At 46.5% G+C, this 23,314-nt stretch overlaps 1 protein-coding gene across 1 annotated transcript in view; it reads right to left on the bottom strand.

Moving 5' to 3' along the window:
• Positions 1-431: 431 nt before the first annotated feature.
• The window catches only part of FGFRL1 (fibroblast growth factor receptor like 1), a 167,014-nt gene continuing 144,131 nt past the window's right edge, over positions 432-23,314 (bottom strand). Inside the window, exons 4-7 of the mRNA XM_054293232.1 lie at positions 13,632-13,712; positions 8,717-9,001; positions 5,969-6,322; positions 432-2,736 (exon numbers count right to left, since the gene is read on the bottom strand). Of these exons, the coding sequence (XP_054149207.1) occupies positions 2,324-2,736; positions 5,969-6,322; positions 8,717-9,001; positions 13,632-13,712 (1,133 nt within the window). The 3' untranslated portion in view covers positions 432-2,323. The remainder of the gene's footprint in view (positions 2,737-5,968; positions 6,323-8,716; positions 9,002-13,631; positions 13,713-23,314) is intronic.

The raw sequence follows: 23,314 nt of genomic DNA on the forward strand, positions 1-23,314 counted from the left end.
GTTTGGTTTGCTGGTGATTCAAACAAACCACCAGAAAAAAATCACTGCGGGTCAACACAGAGCAAACACCTCCACAAATGTTCAGAGAAAAGCAAAGCCTAAAGCACAGCTTTGTTTCAGATTAAATAAAGTGTTTCACTTTTAAATGGAGCAGCTGGTTTGGTGAGGATCTCTTTCATGGAAGAGGCCTGAGAAGGAAGTGATTCCGAACTTAAAAATTAGCATGTTTCAAATTTTCTTTTTTTTTTTTTTTTTTTAACCATCAAACTCTAAATGAAAAGAAGAGAAATAGTTTCATCATTGAAACCATTTCTCCAAAGGAAATGCTGGCCCCTGAGGAGCTGGGTGCCTCTGTGTGGTGTGCAGCACAAGGAAGGTTCAAGCCCCACTGAAGGGAGCAGCTCCTGTGCTCTCACTGCGCCCAGCTCACCCTCCACTGGCTCCTAAAGCAGCTGCAGCTACAAATCAAGTGTTTCACCCACATTTCATGATTTCCCCTTCCAAGCACCCTGAGGCCAAAGTTCCTTTTACAGCCTCACAAATTATTATGCTTTGATTTACAAAATTTTCTTTAAAAAAACCCAAACCAACAAACCGCTGCAGGCCTGGGCTTAAAAAACAAATTAATCATCCTCCCCACACCCCCCAGAAATGCACAGCGAAAGAGATTTCCCTGTGAGAGAAGAACTGTGCTGCTGAAGATGGCTGGGGTCCATGAGGAGTGATCTGGGCACTGCAGAGCCCCCAGCCAGGACACAGCCAGTGGGAAAGGTCATTTTCTGATGGACGGGATGGCACCAGCAGCACCTGAGGGGACAGCAGATGGCACCTGGCTGGTGTGAAAAGGCACAGAGACAGGTGGCCTCCAGGTCAGGAGTAGCACAGTTGGTCACAAGCTACATCAAGTGTGTTCTGAGCATGGCATCTACAGAACCTGAAAAAAAAAAATCTTTATTTTCTTTGATCAAAAATACATATAGAAATGCCTGTTTCGAGGAAAATATCATACATTTTTTTTTCTTGTTTAACAAAATAAATTAAATATACATGACTTCTGTTTAAACTCTATATAGAATTACAAAGGTTTTATATTTTGCCATTGGATTCATTCCCAGTCCATATAGGTATTTATTATGGTCCTTTTTTATTTTCTCTTCTTTCTGTTTTTCCTGTTGTTTGAACTGCAATGCTTTATCACTTACAAAGTGATATCTGAGGGGAGGGGACAACCACACACAACCTAGGTGGATATTTCTCAAATGCAATTTTTTCCTACAAGATTATTTCACTCTCTTTGCTTCTTACTATTTTTTCTAATGCTCTCACGTATTTTGCATTGACGCAGAAAATCCAGTAGCTTGTCACTCTAAGCCATCACAGAAGGACAGTGTGTTTTGCTTTCTTCACCATCAGCAGTTCAATTATTATTATTAATTATTATTATTTCTTAAATATAAATATAAAGGTGTTCTGTACAAAGTTCCTTTTTCCTTCTTTCCTTTTTCCTGGCAGTGGCACTGAGTCCTAGGACCAGGGGAGCAGAGCTGATCTGCAGAACATCCCATGGGAAACAAGATGCCTTCACCTTGCAGAAAGTGAACCAACCAGCTTGGTTAGCTGATTGTGCTGACCACGACTGAGAAGCACGTGGCATTTCACCTTGTGAGCAGAAATTGGTTTTTTCAGACCCTCTTGTGTTATTTCCTTTCCCTGGGAGAGATGAACGGGTTATGTCTCCTGGTGCTTTGGCACTGAGCCTCAGGTGTGTCGGAGCTGGAGTCACTGAGGGCAGGAGAGGTCTGGGGGCTCCCCACCAGAACAATGCCCAGGGAGGAATCCAGGCCCAGCCAGGAAATGCCACACACACCTCTGGCTCTACCTGCTCCCTTCAGGGACACAAGGAAGGTGTGTCGGTTCACATCCCTGTGTCCCATCTCACTTGTTGCCACTCTGATTAAAATATCCAGGAAGGCTCTGCTGCTGGAGACGGCTGCTTCTCTGCTGTGAATTGGAGTTCCTTCATTATTCCTCGGCTACATCCTGATTGCAATAATTAAAAAAAAAAAAATCTCTTTTCTCTCTGTGTCTTTCTCTATTATATATATATTTATATAGATAGATATAGATATATACACATATATATATACACACATACACACACGCATATACAATTATATATATATGTATATATATATATTTAAAATTACATATATAACCTTTTCTGTCTGCTTTGCCTGTTGCTGGCAGTGCTGAGCTGGCTTGGAGCAGTCTCTGCTGAGGTACCACGAGGGAGAAAAGCCCAGAGGAGCCGCGGGGCCAGCCCTCAGCACTGGTACTGGATGTGCTGGTGCTGGTGCACCTTGCCCTCCACGTGCGAGTGCGTGTGGGTGTGGATGTCCGTGTAAATCTTTGGGTACATTTTGGGGGCCATGGCCGGCGCCAGGCCGGGCGCCTGGGACAGCAGGTGCTGCTGCTGGGCCACGTACTCGTCGTAGTTGATGGAGGAGATGCAGTCCTTGTCGGGGAGCGGGGCCAGGCCGGGCGGGGCGCGGGGCGCCGGGCGGGGCGCGGGCGCGGCCGGGCCAGGCGGGGAGCACGGCTTCTTCTTGGACTGGCACAGCCACAGCAGCACGGTGCCCAGGATGAACACGGCCCCGGCCGGGATGCCGATGATGACGGGCCAGGGCAGGCTGCTGGCTGAGGAGGGCGGCACGGGTGCGCTGGGAGGCTTGGGATCTGGGCACGGAGAGACAGAAAGGGTTAATGGAACGCGGGCGGAGCGGATTCAAAACGCACGGCACACTGGGGCTGGCTGCTGGACAGAGTGGCTGCAACTCTGCCAGAGCAGGGAGCGAGGCAGAAATCAGCCAGCGCGTGATGGTTGGTAACTGCTTTGCTTTTCAGCGCTCCTGGAAGGACAAGCAACTCATTTTCTCTGGTTTGGGGTCAGGAGGGGAGTCTTTGGGGGATTTTATAACTCTCTTATCCAGGCTTTATTGGATGCACACTAGAGCCAGCCTGAGAGAGTTCCCTAACGCTCTCACTCTGTGACAGAATGGGCTTTGCTGCCCAGACTGAAGGACACAACCCAGGACATGCCAGTAAAACCTCACTGTGGCCAGCCCAGGTTGCACAGAGCCACAGCACGCTGCCCACCCACCCCTGCCAGCTGCAGCTCTGCCTGCAAGGGCTCCAGACGCTCTCTGGAAATGCTGTCTGGCAATCCTGGAGCCCCCAGCAGTGCTCCACCACGGCAGGGAGAATGAATGAGGGGTTGTGGAGGTGTTGCCTGACTTTCCTCTGTGGCTGGCAGGAAGGCTGAAGGATGGGAAAATGTAGGGGAGCTGCTGGCCCCTCCTTGGTTCCCAAGCCATGGAGAACTGAAAGTTCACTCAGCATTGAAGTGTGCCCCACTTCCTACCCCAAATGGGCTCTACCTCCACCAGTCTCTTTGGAGCTGCTGCTGGCTTTCCAAGGGCAGTAAATTCAGCTGCTGGAGGAGATAAGATACTTTGGACATCATCTTTCACATCTACCTCCTCATTTATCTCTCTGCAGCTGGCAGTCAGTGGCTATCCCTGGACAGCCACTCCAGTTTCTCAGCCTGATCTCCTCATTTATAGACCCAAAAGGAGTCCTGGGACAGGACTGTATCTGTGAAAAATTCTATCTACCTTGTCTAGATAGCTACCAGCTGGAATATCCAATGCCTTGAAACACACCCAGGCACAGAATTCAGCCTGCAGGGAGACACCCAGAAAACTTCCAAAACCACAGGCTATCTTAATCATTCAATATGTTATATTCAAACATCTACCACTCAACTTTCAAGCTAAACTTCTTTAAGACACTAATGTATTTTTCCCTCCTTGACAAATAATCCTATGGGTAGCTTGAAATGTTAAATATATACCATGTGGTCTCTTTGAAGTTAGGAGGACCTATACTTTGACCTTAATAGATGAAATTTTGATTCATCAGCTCTGGAAATTACAGGATAATTTAGGCTGGAAGGCAGGTCTGGCACAACCCCCTGTTAAAAACATGACAAGATCAGAGATCTGACCTATCACCTGACCACACAAAACAGAAATCTTCATGCTGGTTGGCAGAAATCCTATGCTGGGCTGAAAGGAAAGTGTTTTGGTATTCATCCATGTTCCTCAGAGCTGTCAATGTCAAATCTGGTAGATTTACAAGCAAAATGGCCTTTTTTAAGTCGTGGCTTTACAACCACATCTTTGCATCTTGGGGCAAGCTGGGTTCTCCTTCTCCATCACTGCCAATACCAACAGCCCTGCAGGCTCTGGTTCTGGCACGAGGCCTCACTACAGTCCCATTTAAACCCATGCAAAGTCTCCCCCTGTGAGAGCTGGATCAGACTCTCATCGGTCAGAAACTCCCAGAGGCTTTGAGTTATATCCCACCCATGCTGCCTTTTCCTTGGTATTTACAGGCCTTCCAGTTATAGTCCTAAATCCAAAATGTTTATCAGGTAGAACTGCACATTCAGCAGACAGAGGAGCAGATGACCAGGCTGGGATGGTGAGTCTCAAACACAAACGATGCAGCCTCAGCTGGATGTGGCCCCCAGCCCTGAGGCCTGGGCAGGGAAGGCAGCAGCTCTGAGTTTGGTACAGGGGCCCCAGGGGACCATTGGATAAAAATTTAACTAATCAATCATTCTGTTTTTCACAGTCATTCATTTCATTTCTTTGTGAACCAGACAGTTTTTATTCTTCCCTCATTTTATGGGCCTGTATCATTGTTTCCTTTTACCAGTAAAAGCAATATAAATAAGGGCAAGAGAAAGGAGGAATTTTAGGGAATGAGGTTGCAAACTGTGCTGTTATTCAGTTCCCCTCTCTCATCCCGCAGTGATTTAGTGATTTAGTGTCTGCAACTGCAGTAACTTTCCCCAGCTTGCTCCTCTGTCATACAGGAGTAGATAATTCAATTTGTGTCACCTGGATGACTGAGAGGGGCCTCAACAATGTCTGTAAGCATCTGCAAGGAGGTGTCAGAGCATGGACCAGGCTCTGCTCCATGATGCTGAGCAATAGGACACAAAGAAAGGGCAGAAGCTGATGCCCAGGAAATTCCACCTGAACATGAGGAAGAACTCCTTTACTGTGCAGTGACCGAGCACCGAACAGATTGCCCAGAGTGTGTGTGGAGTCTCCCTCACTGGAGATATTCCAGAACCATCCTGACACAATCCTGTGCCACATGCTCTGGACTGACCCTGCTTGAGCAGGGAAGTTGGACCAGATGACCAACAGTGGTTCCTTCCAACCTGACCCATTCTGTGATCCTGTGGTCATTCCCCACAAAGGGAGGAAAGGAAATACCATCAACAGGATTTCAGCAGGGACTGACTTAAATCAGGGCTGATTTAATCCTCCATTCATTCTTATCAGAACTGGGGTGGCCTAAATCAGCACAGCATCAGAGAGGGCCAGGGAGGCAATGGGCAACAGCAGCTGAATGAATAAATACCATGATGTCACAGACATGTTTTATGGAAAATCCTTTCATTAGGATCTTTTCTCCTGAGAAACTGAGAGGCCTCAGAAACAAAATGCAAACAATGATTATCTGCTGCTGTGGAATGCAACAGGTGCATCTTTGATTGGTCTCATGTGGTTGGTTTTAATTAATGGCCAATCACAGTCCAGCTGTCTCAGACTCCCTGGTCAGTCACAAGATTTTATTATCATTCCTTTCTATTCCTTGCTAGCCTTCTGATGAAATCCTTTCTTTTAGCATAGTTTTACTATATAATTTTCTTTTAATATAATATATATCATAAAATAAGTCAGCCGTCTGGAACATGGAGTCAAGATTCTCGTCTCTTCCCTCGTCCTGGGACCCCTGTGACCGCCATTTGATGACCCCGAGTGAGGAACATTGCCACCCCATGACACAGAAGACTGATAACAGAGGTGGGAAAAGCATCACAACTCACCAGGCAGGACAGTGAGAAAAGCACTCCGGAAGCTGTAGCCCATGGTGTTTGCCCCGAGGCAGATGTACATCCCCGCATCCTCCTCCTTGGCTCGAGTGATCATCAGTTTGTTCAGGTAGGAGCCGTCGGGGCGGGACCAGACCTCGCCCGTGGGCAGCACGACGAATTTCTGCCCCCCGACGTCGATGGTGGAGTTGTACTTGCTCTCCGTGCCGTACTCCACCCGCTTCAGCCACTGGATGACGGGCTTGACGTCGCTGCGCACCTTGCACTGGAAGGACGTGGTGCCGCCGTAGTCCACCGTGGTGTTCACGGGGTGGGTCCCCGTCAGGATGGGCTTGGACCTCGTCCTCTCTGCACACAAACACAGGGAGCTCCGTGGGCAAAGGGGTTTGCCAGCCTCCGTCACTTGCATTGTGGAAACGGAGGGGAAAGGTGTGGCAGGGATGCAAAATCACAGTCTAGTCCAGCTGCCTGCCCCAAGGCAGGCTGAGATTTCTGCAAACTTCTCCTGCCAGCCTCTTGCCAAAGCCTCCAATGGTAGATGCTCTCCAAACAACTCCTCCATTGTCTGAGGCTTTAGCAAGTGTGTTTGCATGCTCGACCTGAATCTTCCTGTTTATAACAAGGACGTTGATTTTCTACCTGCACCAGACCTGGAGAAAAGGATGGTTTCCCTCTGAGCCCTCATATTTTGGAAGAGCTTCACAAGACCATCCTTTCCAGCAGGATCGTAAGTCTAAGGTTGTGTCAACACCACATAAAGTGAAAGGAAAAATGTACGCCTCCTTCTGAGGAATGTTTGGACCTTTTTTAGTGTTAGGATCAGATAAATCAGTCACAGTTTCCAGACAAGGAGGTAATGCAAACCTCTGTCCTAGGCACAGGAGAAATCATGGTATCACAGTGGGTGGTAACTGCTGGCAATCATCAACTCCTTTTGATGGCAAACACTGTTGGATTGAGCATGCAACAAAACAGCTCCCACCAGCACTGGCTTTGGAGTGAAAGGAAGGAACAATGGACCCTCTTTCAAAAACTCGGGATACTTTCAATATTGAGGGCTCTAAAGATGTGCTTAGGAAACAAAAATACCACAGCAGTCTCTGTAGGCTTTGCCTTTGGGCTGTGAGCAACAATCACAGCTGGGGAGACTGAGACCCAGATAAGCAGGACTTAGGAGTGGAGGCTCAGGGGAGGGGAAAAAAAGGAGGAAATTGAATAAAACCTGTAATGCTCCACAGAACGATGTTAAAAATAGAAAGATGTCTGAAAACTGCTTAATGCCCTTATCTCCTTGACTCTGGTTCCAGCTTTGGTTACTGTTTTCACTCCTAGCCAGCAAAAGCTAATGAAAACAAAGGTTACATACATCTTTAAGTTGATAAAAACCAAGATAAACAGGGACACAGAAAGGGGTTTGTTCCTGGTGCTGTCTGGTTTTGATGAAGTGAAAATGCCACAGCTGCCATTAGGATGGGGCTTGATTCATTTCCCTGCCTCTGCTCCTGGTTTTAGTGTAAACACATGTTTTTACTGTCTCCACACAGCTGCATCTTTATCAATCCCAGATGTCCAGCAGGTTTGTGCCTTCAGAGCCCAACAGAGCTTCCCACATGTGCTTTTAATTCCTGCGATTCTAGGGAAAGGACTTATCAGAGAACAGATCTTTACCTTTAAGAACAATCTTTCACACTGGGATAAACTTTCTCATGCTAAATTGTATGCACAGACAAACAACATGATTTCCAAGTGGCTGGAAGCAGCCCTCCATGCCCCTGCTCCTCATTAATGAAGGCTATTCAATCTTCACTCAGCTCATCTTCTCTTTCTTGACTTGGCTACTCTGCAATCATTTCCATGACAACTTATGATGATGTCATAGGCAAAGCACAATGATTTAAGAATAAGAGCTCTTCTCTGGCAAACTTAGGAAGGATTTGAGTATAATTATCCTCAGCAATAATAGGGGAAACAGAAGATTAGAGAACCAGACTCAGAATAGCTAGATAGTAAGAAGAGCAATTTACCTCACCACAATGCAGGGTAATCCCCCACAGCTCATCTTCTGAGGATTGAATCTTTAAAGCTATGTAGGCATCTAAAGATACAGACAGGATCCTAGTGGATGTTTTTAAGGTTTGGGGTTTTTTTTTAGTAATTAATTTCTACCTGCCTGGACCTTCAGATGGCCAAACCTTTTTTATAATCTGGCCCAAAAGCCTTGTCTGGATAGTCACTCTAACCATAAGATTTCTTGTTTTTCAAGTTTCCTTTGGGAAACTTCTCAATTAAATTTAAAATTGACTAGTTTCCCCCATTCTGACATACTAATCTGGGCTATCCTACATATTTCCCTCCCTCAGCCATGGTACTTGAAAGGACTTTCTCTGTTAGTTCTCTGTCTGTCCTTTAACTGATTCTCCTGTGGAAGACTGACCTGGGCATGACTTTCACCATGCAGGTGCCTGTGGAGATGACTGTTTCCCAAGTACCTCTCCTCATTTCATCTCCTCAATTGTCTTCTTGCTACTCTGTCTTGCCCAGGTTTCAAGTTCATTCTAGAGTTCCAGCAGTGTTTTTTCTAATGTTTTTAGCACTTCCCAACATATGTCCAGACATCAGTATCTGCAAGGAGGCGTCAGAGCACGGACCAGGCTCTGCTCCCTTGCCACCCCACACTGTCTTGGCCGAGCCAGCCCCTTTCTCAAAGCCCCTCTCTGCTCTCCCTCCCAGGGCCGCACTTACGGATCACTTCGACTTTGTACGTCGCGTTGATTTCCCCGACTTTGTTAAACACCCTGCAGGTGTACTTCCCGCTGTCCTCCGGCTTCAGGTTCTTCAGGTTCAACGTCCACTTCTTCTTCTTGTTCTCCCCAATCTCCTGGGCAGTGAGGGGCTTGTTGTCCTTCAGCCAGGTGATGTCGGGCCTGGGGTTGCCGCTGGCCACGCACTTGAGGCGGATGGAGCTGCCGACGGGGCGGGCGATCACCCTGCGCCGCATCTTGGCGGGCTGCGTGAACCTGGGCCGGGCTGCAAAGGCATCACAACGGACTGAGGTGAGCACAGGGCACGAGCAGACAAGGAAACTTGTTATGTCTTATAGTGAAATTTGCTTGTGAGGCAGCCCCATACTAGCCAGTGTGTGCTCTCCCTCGTATCAGCTCAAACTGTTTTCCTTAGGAGGGATTCACAACCCACCCAATGCACTTGAATGTCTATGGGGCTGCTCTGGCCACTGCATTAACCTTCTGCATAGCACAGTCCCTGAATTTCTGTGTCTGTAAGGCAATTGCACCAGACCATCTCACAAAGTAATACCAAAATCACGCTATTGCAGCTGAAGGCAAAATGCGGCCCCATAATCGCACTGTAATTGTTCCCATATTCCACAAACTCCTTGGCCAAGACCAAAGGAAAAACTCAAGATTCCTGTCACGCTGACCATTTTCTCAATTTTTTGCTTGTCACATGAAGCTTCATTTCCTGAAGATGTTTTGCCTCTTAGTTCTCAGTGGTTTTAAAGGGACTTAAGAAGAGTCAGCATCTTTTACGTGCATAGGAAAGTCTTAGAAGTGTGACAGACTTTTGTACATTGGTCTGAACTTAAATGTGCGCAATTCATTCAGCTCCAATTTACAAAACATTCATGTTGAATGGTCCACAGAAGTGAACAAAGACCCAATAAAACTTTATGAGCTTGTTAATAGAGGATACCCCATGCCAGCCCATCCCAAAACTGGAGAATCTGAAGCAATAGCAGCTGGTGGATAGAAGCGTGGGTCATCTTGTCTTAGCAAAGAAATCAACAGTATTTCTAAGAGTGTAGACAAGAAACTTAGAGAAATGCAAGGCCCTCATCTTGCATAATCTGAAATTTAATGAAGAATTTAAAAGAAATAACAAATTTCTTACAGTTACTTTAGCTATGCCAGTCCAGGGGCACTTCTAACTAAGCCCATCACAGAACTGCTGAAGTCGGTAAAGACCTCTTAAGGTTATTGAGTTCAACCCTCAATCTAACACTGCCAGGTCCATCACTAAACCACGTCCCTAAGCAGCACATCTACACGCTTTTTAAGCACTTGTAGGGATTCCCTGGCCAGCTACAGGATGGCCAAGCGGAACTTCCTACTTGACAGCCAGCCCTGCTGCCCAGGGCTGAGGGCCAGAAGCTCTGGGATGTGCGTTACAGTGGAGCTTTCCTGAATGGAAGAGGCTGGTCTGCAGTTTCCCATCTCCAAGCTCTGGGGAATGGCATCCATTGCCCTCTGAGTCTGTGAGCACATCCCTTAGCCCTCACCCCCCTGCAGCCTTGGCCAACATCCCTCCCTCTGGAAGAGGACACCCTCTGGCATACCCCTTTTCCACAGGGGGAACCATCTGTCTCCACAGCCTTCCCTTGCCCCCCTTGGCTGTCATTCTGGGTCCCAGCCATTTCATGTTATTTCAAACTCCTGCTCAGAAATGCTTTGCTCTCCAAGCAGAGGCTTTCATGTGTAATCCAATGAACCGGAGTAACTCCGGCACTGGAAGTCTTTGCCGTGACAGCTGAGCAGCAAGTGTGACATACTAACCCCCTCCACAGGTCCTGAATTGCTGGGCTCTTTGGGGTCTTTGCTGCAGGAGGCCCCTCACAGCAGACACAATCCCCCTCCCTGACAATGAGCCCTGCCAGAGCTGCACACTGCGGCCAACGACATCCCAAATGTTAGTCTGAGCCAGGGGAGACGTGCTGATAAGGGCTGTCACTGTGGAAATTGAGAAAATGTCTGCAAGGCTCATGGAGGGGTCAGGAATCAGCCATGCAATGGGTCTGAACGGCTACTCTGTAATAGGGCAGTAATTTACTCTGAGACCAGGTCTAAGCAGAGGGGATCCTCATGGATGGGATTCCTGAGCAGGGACTAACATACCAAAGAGCAAACTGGAGCCAGGACACTCACACTCCCCCAGCAGATTCAAAAGTCAAGTGAGTGACTCTGAAGTCTCAGCAGGACTTGCTGGCACCCCTGCTCAGTAAGGGCATTTTAAGACAGAAAGCCTTTCCACCCAAAAAAGCGGGTCTTTAACATTTGTGGTTTTCTTCCCACTGTGACTCCCATGAGCCTGTCTGGAGTTCTGCATTCACTCCCTGCACATGGTTGCACAAATACATACTAAACTACAGGTAAAGCTACAATTTTTTGGACCTTTCAGCCTTTCTTTCTTTCTCTTTCTGTTTAAAAAGGTTAAGTGATTATGTGGTCTCAAAAGCTACTCCAGGCTGCGTGCAATATGCTGAAACCAGATCCCATTTACACAGTCCTGAATGTTTCCTTGACAAAAGCCTGAATTGGACAAGTTTAGAAAAGCCAGTTAACAAAAAAAGGAGAAAGAGAGAGAGACATACACATTAGAGAGAAAAAGAGACCCAGCAAGCACAAAGGAGAAAGAGGAGAAGCAGCACTGTGAGAGACAGGAAGAAAAGATCTCTTTTGAGTTGATGCTAAATGTCTGTCCCCAAATCTGTTCCATTTACAGAAGTTTTGCTTGTTGGAGTGCCAGCAAAGGCAATTACAAAGTGCCTCTGTGTTATTCACATGCTTGTTCTCCTCCACATCACTTGGCATTTGCTTCATAAACATGAACCACACATTTGTACAGTATAAATTATGTCCCACTCAAGAGCAAGGGAAAACACAAGTGGATGGGGACAAAGAGACAGTGTTGTGTATGGGTTCCTGGCTGAAATGCTGTTTACCATGAAGATTTATTCAAAGCTAATGAAAATTAAATGCAGCACAAAGACCTGTGAAGGAATTCAGTGGGACACCTTGAGAGGCATGGATCAGTCCCTGAGGCTCCTGTCAGACATTGCTCACACAAAGTGACGTGATTATCTGAAAATGTTGTCTGCTGTGGTGCACCACCATTACCCCCATGTAGTGACAGTCACTATCACTTCAGCTTTCATGATAATTACAAAAAAAAAAGTCACAATATTATTATGGCTTGAAATGTATTTCAGGCCTTCTGGTTAAGAGCTCAGTCACTTGTGGGAAGACATGGATGGAGGTCTCTGTCTTTCCCCACATCAGTCCCCTGCTCTTCCCAGAGATACCACTCTATGATGGTAGATGGAAAGGAAAGTGGAGTTTTTTTCCACCATGCTTCTCCTCTCACACTTCTCCAAGGGCCCAGGACTGTGACAACACCAACACCTTCACCCACCATCCTGACCCTCCCTGCACACCAGCTCACACCAGCCATTCCCTGGTGAGCAGTGCTGGATGGAAAGGGTTTAGGTGGGTGCATGGCTGGCCCCAGGCATTTCTCTGCTTGGGGAGAGGAGAGGAGACAGGAAGGATGAAAAGAAGAAAAAGCAGAGGTTCAGCAACACTCTGCAGCACAACAGACTGGGCCAGGGCAGCAGAGAGTAAGACAGAGTCTGATACAAGATTGTCAATGCCTAATAATTTTAGTAGGGCTTACATCTTTTCTTCACAATAATTTTCTTCTATTGTTGTATTGATCTATCATCCAGCAGCTCTAACAGAAGCACAATGGCAAAGAAAAGTGGAGAGATGGCAGCTGATGAACCCCTCCTGAAGTACTCCTGACCTGCAGTTTATCTAAGACACCCTTCCTCCAGCTCTGAAATGTTGTCATCCCTCTCCAGAATGAGTGGAGGTTACCTTGCTCTCCCCATGCAAGCTCAGCATGAGATAAATAAATTCAAGTGTAGCCTGGACTGCACCACAGCACACCACACATCCTGTTTGCCAGCTGCTGAAGAAAACTGGCCTCAGCTTCAGTGGTGGGGATTCACACAGCAAAAGCCTGTCAGGTTCCACCCCTACCACTGCTGTGAGGCTCTCCCTGGTCACAAACGTGCTACAAAGCCATCTCTGTATTATAAAAATAAAGAGAGGGATGCACTGCACGAGCAAAATGAAATGCTGTGCTTCGTCCACTGAGCTCATAAACTCACATCACACTCCTGTCAGGAATGGCCAAAAGCTGTTTGGCATCAGCCTGACAACTTATTGTCCTTCAAGGAGTGCTTGGACCAAACTGGGCCTGCAAGGTCTGCAGTGATTCAGAGCCTGCTCTGAGTGAGTTTTAGCAGTTCCCCAAAGCTCCAACAGCTCCAAAGTCTTATGCCTGAACAGTCCATGGCCTGGAGAAGCTCAGGCAGGTGCCTGAAAGAGAGGGTGATCTTAACAAATGCTCATCTTGGCTTAGTGCTAATTCTCCTGAAGTGAAGTCAGACCTCCCCTTTGCCCTCAGTGGGAGCAGTGTTATTCTGGCACTGGAGACTTTTGGAAATACTGCTGTAAAAGTCAATACGCTTTTTATAGGGAGTCTATGAAAGCTGTAAAAGCTGCACATGCAAAAGAAAAGTCTCTGCCCAGAAAAACAAATACAGGGGAGAACCATGCTGGGGTAAATGGCAGGGGGCCCTAGGGCCAACCACAGGCTGCATTTTGCAGGACCCTTGGATGGGATCCATTCACACCAACACGTTCAGCTGACACTCTGTTTATTATTTGACCATATGTAGGGAGAACTCCCTCCAGTTGCTCTGCCTTTCCTCTCCTTCAGCCGCTGAGAAATGTGCCACAGGAACAGCACTGAACCAAGGGCCCAGGAAAACCACAAAACACACACTGCTCCTTACCCCACTGCTTCCCAGAATGGTCTTCATATTCTCCATTGGAGCCTTCGGGCACCTGGCTGTCCTTTCCTGAGCTGGCATCATCTGTGCGGGAAAGGAAAGGGAAGATGTTAACAAGGTCTCCTGCAGGATGACAACAGGATTTGCTGGAGACACCATGCAGCTGAAGCAAACTCAACATACGGCAGGCACCCACATCCTGGCAGCTACGGCCTGCCCAGTTTAATGAACAATTTATTTTCCTGCTTTATGAGCTTTTCAGCAGGCTACCAAATCAATGGGAGTTTCATCAATGTTGCCACTGATAGCTGACCAAAGCCTCTCTGTCTATGTTTACAGGCTGCTGTTCCCTAGGAGGAGCTGATCTGTGGTACCATCTATGCAAATAATGGCATAAATCAAAATTAAAGATAATTAAACCTAGGAGGTGGGGGCAGACTTATGTGATCAGTCATAGAGAGCATAAGCAGTATGATTGTGGCCACTAATTCACTCTTCAGCTGCAGATCTGGGGTCAAATGAACTCTCAAGGGATACTGAATGCAAATTTATGGCTGGCAAAACCAATATTGATTTGAAAAGTTGCTTGTGAGTATTTCTTTTTAATTAAGACCACCCATCCACCTGTATCAACACAAAACTTTGTCCCTCATCAGTCTTGTTGTCTTGGTGAAGGCTCATTGAGGAATACAATGGTGTAAAAATCTCAAATAAATAAAGGGAAGTGGAAATATCTAATTTAAGGAAGGAATCCCTTCAAATGCCCAACTCCTAAAACTCATAAGAAAAGAGTCTTGTGAGTGAAAGAGAGGACAATTATTTCTGTAATCTCTGCAACAGAGAGGAAAAACTGATCTGAACTTATATATAAGCATGCTCCCTCCAAAAGGTACAAATAGTAAAACTTCTCTTTACAGTTTTTTTACAAGTTGAGTTGTGCTTAAAACAGTATTTAGTGTGCAAACTTGTGAGCAGTCTTTAAGAGAGAAGAATGTGTCTTTAACCCAGTCCTCACCCCAGGTTCTGCTATTTTGGAAAATCATCCCATCTCTTCAGCACAGGGCATTTTACACCAACAGATGCTCTGCTCTCATCAGCCCTGTCCCTTGAGCAGAGAGGCTGCAATGCTACATGACTTTGTCCCCCCTTGACCCTGAGAGATTTTCCTCCTCTCCTTTTGGCCACTTCAGCACAGTTTCTCCTGGCAATGTACACGTACAGCTATGTACAGCTGTCACTGCGAGGGGAAAAGAAAAACCTTGTGGGCAGCAGGGCTGTGCTCAAACCTCAGCAGCTCCTCCAGCTGACTGCCCCATCCCACTGCCCCATCCCTGTGCTGCCACCCTCTGTTGGGCACCCTGAGCCTCTCCTGGGTGCCCCAGCCAGCCCCCAGCCCAAACCATGGGCAGCAGGGTGAAACAGGGTGCCGCACGCATCTTTTATGAAAAATCCTTTCCTCAGGATTTGTCCTCCTGAGAAGCTGAGAGGCCTCAGGAACAAAATGCAAACAATGGTTATCTGCTGCTGTGGAATGCAACAGGTGCATCTGGGATTGGTCTCATGTGGTTGTTTCTAATTAATGGCCAATCACAGTCAGCTGGCTCAGACAGAGAGCCCAAGCCACAAACCTTTGTTATCATTCCTTCCTATTCTATTCTTATTCTATTCTCGCCTTCTGATAAAATCCTTTCTTCTATTCTTTTAGTATAGTTTTAATGTAATATATTTCATAAAATAATAAATCAAACCTTCTGAAACACGGAGTCAAATCCTTGTCTCTTCCCTCATCCTCAGACCCCTGTGAACACCATCCCAACAGGGCCCACTCAGCAAACACCAAGCCTCACACAGAGCCCGAGTGCCAGTGTTACAGAGGAGCGCCAGGGCCTCCTGAGCTGCACTTTGCGAGTTTATTTTTACAGCCTTGGCAAACCAAACGCAGGGAATACAAAAATACACATTATACATGATGGCTTGCATATGATGTTGTCTCCTTTCAGTCAAAATACCAAATTGACTATGTCCTGGCACTTGGACAGTTTTACCCAAAAATATCCATAGTGTCACAAATGAGCTCTTGGATGCTGTCTGACAAGAGAACATAGTAAATCCCCCAGCACATTTAGAAAAATGTGTTGTAATAAAAAATAAGAGAAAAAACTGTGCTCAGAGATGGGGGATTCCTGTCCATTGTTAACTGCTGAATATCACAGAAGTGGTTATGAGATTTAAGTGGCAATGTTCTGCCAATTATACCTTAATCCTGCCGAGATTGATGCACACAGAGCAGGGTATCCCCCTTGCCCACTGCCTCATGTTACACAAAGTCAGCCCCTGTGCCCTCCTCCTGCCAACACACAGCACTGCCTGTGGCCTCCACACCTCTTGACTTGCTGCCAAGCTTTTGATGTGAGGAAAATTGCTCTGAATCCGTTTGATCCTTTGAAGATGCATCCTCAGTTGTTACCCCGACAAATCGCAAACCTCTGGAGTCACCTACCAAACCCAGAGAAAGCCATTTTTGGGGAAAGAGGTCAGGATAACTTATGCCACCATGCTGAGCTGATGGAATAGATGGTTTGGTGGAGGAGCAAGACGGAAATAAATAACTGCATGCATTTAGGCACATTGGTTTAGCTACACTGGAACTTGCTTCACACGTGTTGGGAATGTGGTAACATTAACAACAATAGCGGAAGTCTTGAGGTGGGGAAATGCCATAAACATGGAAACTCTTGTAGAGCAAAACTGCTCCTTCCCATCCCCAGAGCTGCTCATGGGGTGAAGGATGCTGCAGCAGACCCTTCCAGCTGCAATGTGCAGAGAACTGGGCTCCTGCCTTCATTGTACCTGAGCAAACTCACACTCGACAGCTGTACCAGAGAGAGCTGATTCATGACAGCCAGAAACTGGATGGAGCTCATTTGGGGAAGATTCCCTGAAGCTCCTGAGTCTCCAGTTGAACTTAAAAAGCATGAGTGAGGCAGTGGAGTAGCAGAGATATAGTGATAAAGTGCTAATCTGGGATGTGAGTGACACAGGGTCAGGTATCTTCTCTGCTGCATTCAGAGGGGGTTTTGAATCTCCCCTCCTGCACCTTGGGTGAGTGTATTAAGCTCTGCAAAGCACAAAAAAGAGCTGCTTTCTTACTTGGGGAGAGAGATAGCTCAGGAACACCCTGAGGATGGAAGGCCCCTGTCTAATTCAGAGATCATCAATATTTGACTTCCACCTGCCTCAACCAAAGTCAGTTCTGTGGCTGCATGGAGTTTGTTTCTCCCTGCTTTGAAGAACTTTCTTATTTTTTCAATTTTAATATTAAGTGGCTTCCAAGGGTAGAGAAACACTTCTGTGGTGTTTTACAGGTCTCTGTGATGCTGAAAGCAAAGCTAAATTTCCTGAAAGTTCAGAGGCATCTGGTTCAGCCCAAACCTGCAGTCTGAAGCCTGTTAATAATGTCAGATCTGAGGACAGTGCTGTTTGCATTTCACTCCAGCTGTCACAAACACAACTGGCCTGTCAGTATTCTTCTTAGACAGAGAGAGGACCTGGAGAAAGAAGCCACATCCAGCTCTACAGGAGCAGCACACAAAATGGTGAGTTAGTAGCAGAGATCATGAGTCTTAGCTATATTCAAGAAATGACCTAATAATCTGATTGCTTATTCATGCTCCTGTCAGCTCCCCACAGAGGTGGGCAGCCCGGGGTGATAAGCACACACAGAAAAATCAGCCTGCAGTCAAAGGGCAGCAGGGACCAGCTCTGCAGCACCGCCAAGTTTGCTGCCAGCAGATTACCATGAGAGGCAGTGCTAAGAAGGATGAGCTGCTGAAGTATCCTACAAGCTCCCTTTTCTGTGACCTATATTGGAAGGTCATCCTGCACTGGCCTTCTTGGACAGTATCACACGCTAAGGATAGCAGCCAGTTGGAATATGAAGTGGAAAACTTGCCCTGAAAAGCAATCACTGACTAATTTTATGTCACGAGTATCTGATGCTAAGAAAACACACACATGATTTAGGTGTCCTTAATGTACAATTTGGCTCTGTGGTGTTACAGAGCATGCTGGCTGGTGGAGAAACCTGAAGGGCAAGGCTCCAATATCGTGTCAGGTGACAGACTTGGAGACATGGGACAAACTCGTGTAGGTCCTTCCCCTCCAAATATTGCACATGGCCATGCAAAGCAGGGCCAGCACGGACAGAGGCACCAGCCCACTCTTCAGGAATGTCACCCCAGTGGCATCATCCTCAGCTGTTCTCCAGCCATTGCCTCTCCCTTGCCTCAGGAGCTCATTCCAAGCTGGCTTTTAGGTCTGAGATGCCACAGGGTGCTGGGTGTCCCAAAGCAGGCTGGATTTCTGCAGAAAAGGGATTTCTGTATGTAACTCCATCAATTGACAAAGCCCACTGAGGAGCCTATGGGTCAAAGACTGCCACATCAGTGGGATATGGTTACTGTTTATTACCATGGCAGAATTGCTCCATTCCCTCTTAAAAGTTAAAGCACATGGAAAATTCTGCATAACAATCCAGCTCTGAGAGCAACTGATGAGAAATATTTAGATTGTTACTGAGTCAGGATCAAATTTTATTTACCCACAGGCTCTCCATGAAGGCTACATGTTTTAGCCAAAAGGGTATGACTGGTTTTCAGGCCAATACCATGTGCTGAGCATCCAACCACAAGTCAAAACAACAGCCCAATTTTTGAAGCAAAAATCTAGCCATCATATTTCCCCATGATTCACAAAGTTGCTTCAATTTGTTATCATGCAAGGCCCGTCCCTGCTCTGACTCGATGGGACCAGCTTTGGAGCCTTTGATGTCAGAGGCCTTGAAAGCCCCATTTCACAGATGAGCCAGCTTTGCATAAATAAACAAAGTGACCTCTGAACTGGAGCCTGAGACCTGAGCACACTTCAAAGCCCCGGGGGAGGCGCTGGGGGGCAGTGGGGAATGAAGCGATCAGCATCCATCATCAGGGCAGCCCCCACTCCACAGCGCTGCTCAACACGGGGTGCAAATAAAAGGAGGGAGGCAAGTGGGGAGGGAGTGAAATGAGGGGGAAAGTGATGTAATCCAGTCAGGCTTGAACAATTATAAAGAGGCCTTCTCCTTCTCCCATGGATGAATGAAAGAAATCCGTCCGAACGCCGGCTGTACGAGCTGACGCTCGCGTTTACCCATCATATTTGCACATCATACTGGCTTGGCCTTCACTGCTGCAGAATTCTGGGAGTGACCAAACTCAGGTTGCTTGTGGGAGGTGGACCTTGGGCCTTTCTAGGAGTTATATCAGAATTTGTTCTGTTGAACCTAGCCAGGAAAACTTAAACCATAAACTTCCAACAGAGAAGGACTGGACTTATTTTTCAGCAGCCTTGAAGGTGCAGTAGATGGTGGATAAACACTCCCAAAAGCAAGTGCAATCTTAAAAAGTAGCTCTCTGCAGTTTATCTCAGATGCATTCAGGTTTTCCTGTCACACTTGCTGTAATTTAAAGGGAAACACAAGGCAGAGATCCCTCTGTGCTTTGTTTTAGGGAGTCTTCTGCTATCCCAAGCGATTTATCTGATGCCCAGATGAATGGTCCATGAGGAACAAGTTCAGGAAGGCAGCAACAACTTTGTCTCTGGGATATTACAGGGATTAAGGTGCTTGTTTTCCCCAGATCGCCTTAATATGGGGACTTTTAATTAACACCCCAGGTTTTGTTCGAATTTCAGTTAATTTCAGAATTAAACCTCAACAGCCAGGGAAAAACAGCCCAACCCACTGGCTAGCACAAACACCATCTGAGAGCTACCCCTGCCAGCTGACAGGGCTTTATTGCTCATCTTGTGCCATTTGGGATGTTTCTGGAGGACCTTGAACATGATCTTGACCTTGAAGTCACTACTTTAAAACACAGGGGTTTTTTGTTACTGAATAACAACCCTTAACACCTGTGATTCTGAAGAACTCAAATCTTGAGTAAAGAGGAGCAAAACACTAATTTTTGAGTTCTTGTGATTTTTCAGCTTGTTTTGTGTTTTTTGTGAGGCCTGAACTATGGCTGCAGGACCCTTGAGACAGGTGAATCCCAAGGGCGACTTGAAATCATTAAGATACAAAGTCTTCATTTTGACTAATTCTGAATTTTTTTGCCATCATTGAGGTCTGATTTAACAAGTGTCCACTCTGAACCCTCTTTCCTGCCAGAGGCAGACAGGACCAAACTTCATGAAACTCATCACATTGACATAAACCTGGCATAAATATTAGGTACTATTTTGAGTGGTTTTTGTAGATCCTCCATTAACCCTCTATCTCATGCTCACAATTCCTTAACCTACCTCTATTAACAGTGCTGGTGTTATGAAAAGACAGGAAATCTGTTTAGAATTTATTTGGAAGGGTTCAGTGAACGCAAAGGTATCAGGAATATTTGGATAAAAAAGACCTCATGGAGGAAATCCCTCTCCTTGGGTCCAGTCAGAGAAAACACCTCAAGAAACACTGCTTTTCTAAAAAAAACCCCACAAAACCAAACGAAAAAACCAACCAAAAAATACCAACAAAATGACCAAAAACAACTCCTGACCCACCCTCCCTACCCAAAAAAAGCCCCCACAAACACCAAACTAAAACCAAAGAACCCACAATAAAACCAACGTGAAGTTAAAGGTTGCTGGCAGAGAATTTCCCTCTGTGACAGGCACTGGAGACTTCACTACCTATTGCCTTCAACTGCAGTTGGGCCAAAAATAACCAGAGGTATTAAAACTGGAATTTCCTGACAGTAAAAATAAAAAAAAAGTATGCGTTGGTGGTTTGTTTTTTTGGTATTTTCAGCTCTGGCCATTTTCATGAGAATTTCCACGCAGAAATTGTCACGTATTTCACTTCATGCCCAGGGAATCTGTTGTAAGCAGGATGCTTTGCTAAAGGAACATTTGCAGGCCACCTGAAACACTGCGGAGACTCCACAGAACACAGACAAAAGCCCTGGCTGGGAAATGAAGAAATGAGGCTGGTGTCCAGAGCTGCATCAGTAACTCTCATTTCTGAGCTGTGACGATGTGCAGGCCCATTGTGTTACCTGTCAGTGACAAAGCTCTGAACTGGTGCTTATGGCTGCATCCCACGTCTCAACAACAGGTGAACATAATCAGAGATGACAGCTTTGAGGCCAAGGAAGACTTCACTCTCCTTCACAGAATGAGAAAAAGGGGGACTATGGGGTAGCACAGACTTATGAAAAGTGGTTTATTTCTCAGGCTGGTACCAACTGAGCTCCAACAGCACAGACAAACCAATTCTACTCCCACTGAGAGTTTCAGCAGCCCAGAGAGGATATTTCACTGCTGCCCATAAGCTACTACCACCACCTGGACTAAATCTTTTACTACCAATTCCTCATTAACACTGCAATCTCTGCTGGGAGACCAACATGGACATATCTCTGTTCTGTACTCCTGCATAAAGAATGCTCTGGTTTATTGCTTGGGCTTGATTTAAAAACTTTGGTATGGAAAGGGATCACGGATTTCCTCAGAGAGGTAAATGTGGAGAGGTGGAACTTCGGGAAAGTGGGGTATTTTAAGGGTATAAAGGGATTAATACATAAAAAAAAAATGAAATAAAAAATGAAAGCCTTTAAATTGAACATATGTGAAAGCTTCCCAAGAGGGGCATCTGCCTGACTATGGAACAGTCACTCAGTAGAAGAGAAAGAAGCTTTATTTCACAGAATCAGAGGATGATTGAGTCCAACTACAAACCTAACACTGCCAAGTCCCTCTAAACCCTGTCCCTAAGAGCCATATCCACATGTCTTTTAAATATCTCCAGGGATGGTAATTCAACCACGTCCCTGGGCAGCCTGTTCCAATGCCTGACAAACCTTTCCATGAAGAAGTTTTTCCTAATACCCAATCTAAACCTCCCCTGGTGCAACTTGAGGCCATTTCCTCTCATCCTGACCTTGTTACCTGGGAGAAGAGCCCAGTCTGGCTGCACCCTCCTGTCAGGGAGTTGTAGAGACCAAGAAGGTCCCCCCTGAGCCTCCTTTTCTCCAGGTTGAACACACCCATGGGATATGTACTCCAGACTCATCCCCAGCTCCATTGCCCTTCTCTGGACATGCTCCAGGCCCTCAATGTCCTTTCTGCAGTGATGGGAACCAAAAATGAACACGGAGATGTTCATTGAGATGTGGCCCCAGCACAATCACTGCTCTGGTCCTGCTGGCCACACCATTGCTGACCCAGGCCAGGATCCCACTGGTCTTCTTGGCCACCAGGGCACAATCTGGCTCATGTTCAGCTGCCTCTCAACCAACACCCCCAGCTCCTTTTCTGCCAGGCAGCTTTCCAGCCTCAAACTCTAGAACATGTAAAGCTATAATGATCTAACTATGGCTGAAATATAGATTTTACAATTCCACTTGCCAGAGTTGGCTCATGTAGCTATCAAAGAGAGCTTTAGTAACTCCTGGAGCATGGTATGATTGATAAGAAAAAAGACACACAATAGAAAAGGATATTAGTGAAAAAGGAGTCCTTGAAGACTGAGAAATATTCTCTTCTGGCTGTATCCATACAGAGGAATTCTGGAGTTCTTCTGAGTTCATGCAGGATATAACCTGTGTCTACCACACTGACCTCTCTCCTCCCGTTCTCTGTGCTTATGACTCTGAATCTGGTTCAGATGTGCACCTACTTTATAACCTTCCTCCCCTCCTTCCCCAACCACTTTCCACAGTGCTGTGGAGGGAGAATCCTTTCTGAAAGTGCAGCTCTTCCTTCCTTGCTCCTTGCGGTCTCACTGCCCGCAGAGCTCACAAAGTCACCCGAGACACATTCCCTGTCGTGGCTCCATCTGCTCATGGGGATGCTCCAGCTCCTGCTGCAACCACACAAAGAACCACAAGGAGAAACAGCTGGAGCTTTTCACTCCACCGCTGCAATTCCCTGGCCTGCCATCACAACAATTACATTACAAAGGCAATCACAGCCCTTCCGCAGTGCTGACTCCTCCAGACACCAGGACCTCACTGCAGGTCTCCATTCCACAGGGGGCAAGAAAACAATCCTTCCCCCTTTGCTGCTGTTGTTGAGGTTGCTTCTTTGTCAGCATGCTCCAGCACACACAGACAGCAGCCCCGAGAGCTCTGTACCACAGGCACCAGTCTGCGGTCACAGTCTGGATCTGCTGCCTCAGAGCATGAAAGGCAGAAGAAATCAGAGAACAAGACGAGTGGTTAGGCTTCTGCCCTGTCACCAGCACTTTCTGAGCATGAAATAGCAGCCCCCAAAAGACAGCAATTACCAGCCAGCTGTTCCAGGCCCAGAACAAATTGGTAATATTTCCCAGTGTTTTTTAATGCTAGCATCAAGGCTTTCTTAGAGACAGGGTCCCAGTATCTTAGAGGCTGCTCGCAGCAGAGAAGACAGACTCTGTTTAAAGAGTTTACTGCCTATGTAGTACAGGCATGGAGTGGTTGTCACACATATTAAGGCTCCTTGAAAAACATATTTTTAGCATCCCCCCGTTTTGGCCTGGTGGGGGAATGAGGGGGGGGTCTTGCACTTTATAGAGTTGAGGAGAAAAGTTTCATTTATAACTCCAATAAGCCTTTTTGAATCACAACCATTTCACTGCATTTTTTATTTATAAGAATAAATCACTAGTCACTTAC

The sequence above is a fragment of the Melozone crissalis genome, unplaced genomic scaffold (assembly GCF_028551555.1).
Source record: "Melozone crissalis strain CALT ecotype California unplaced genomic scaffold, PUWL_Pcris_2 ptg000132l_1, whole genome shotgun sequence".
In the NCBI taxonomy this organism is placed as follows: Eukaryota; Metazoa; Chordata; class Aves; order Passeriformes; family Passerellidae; genus Melozone; species Melozone crissalis.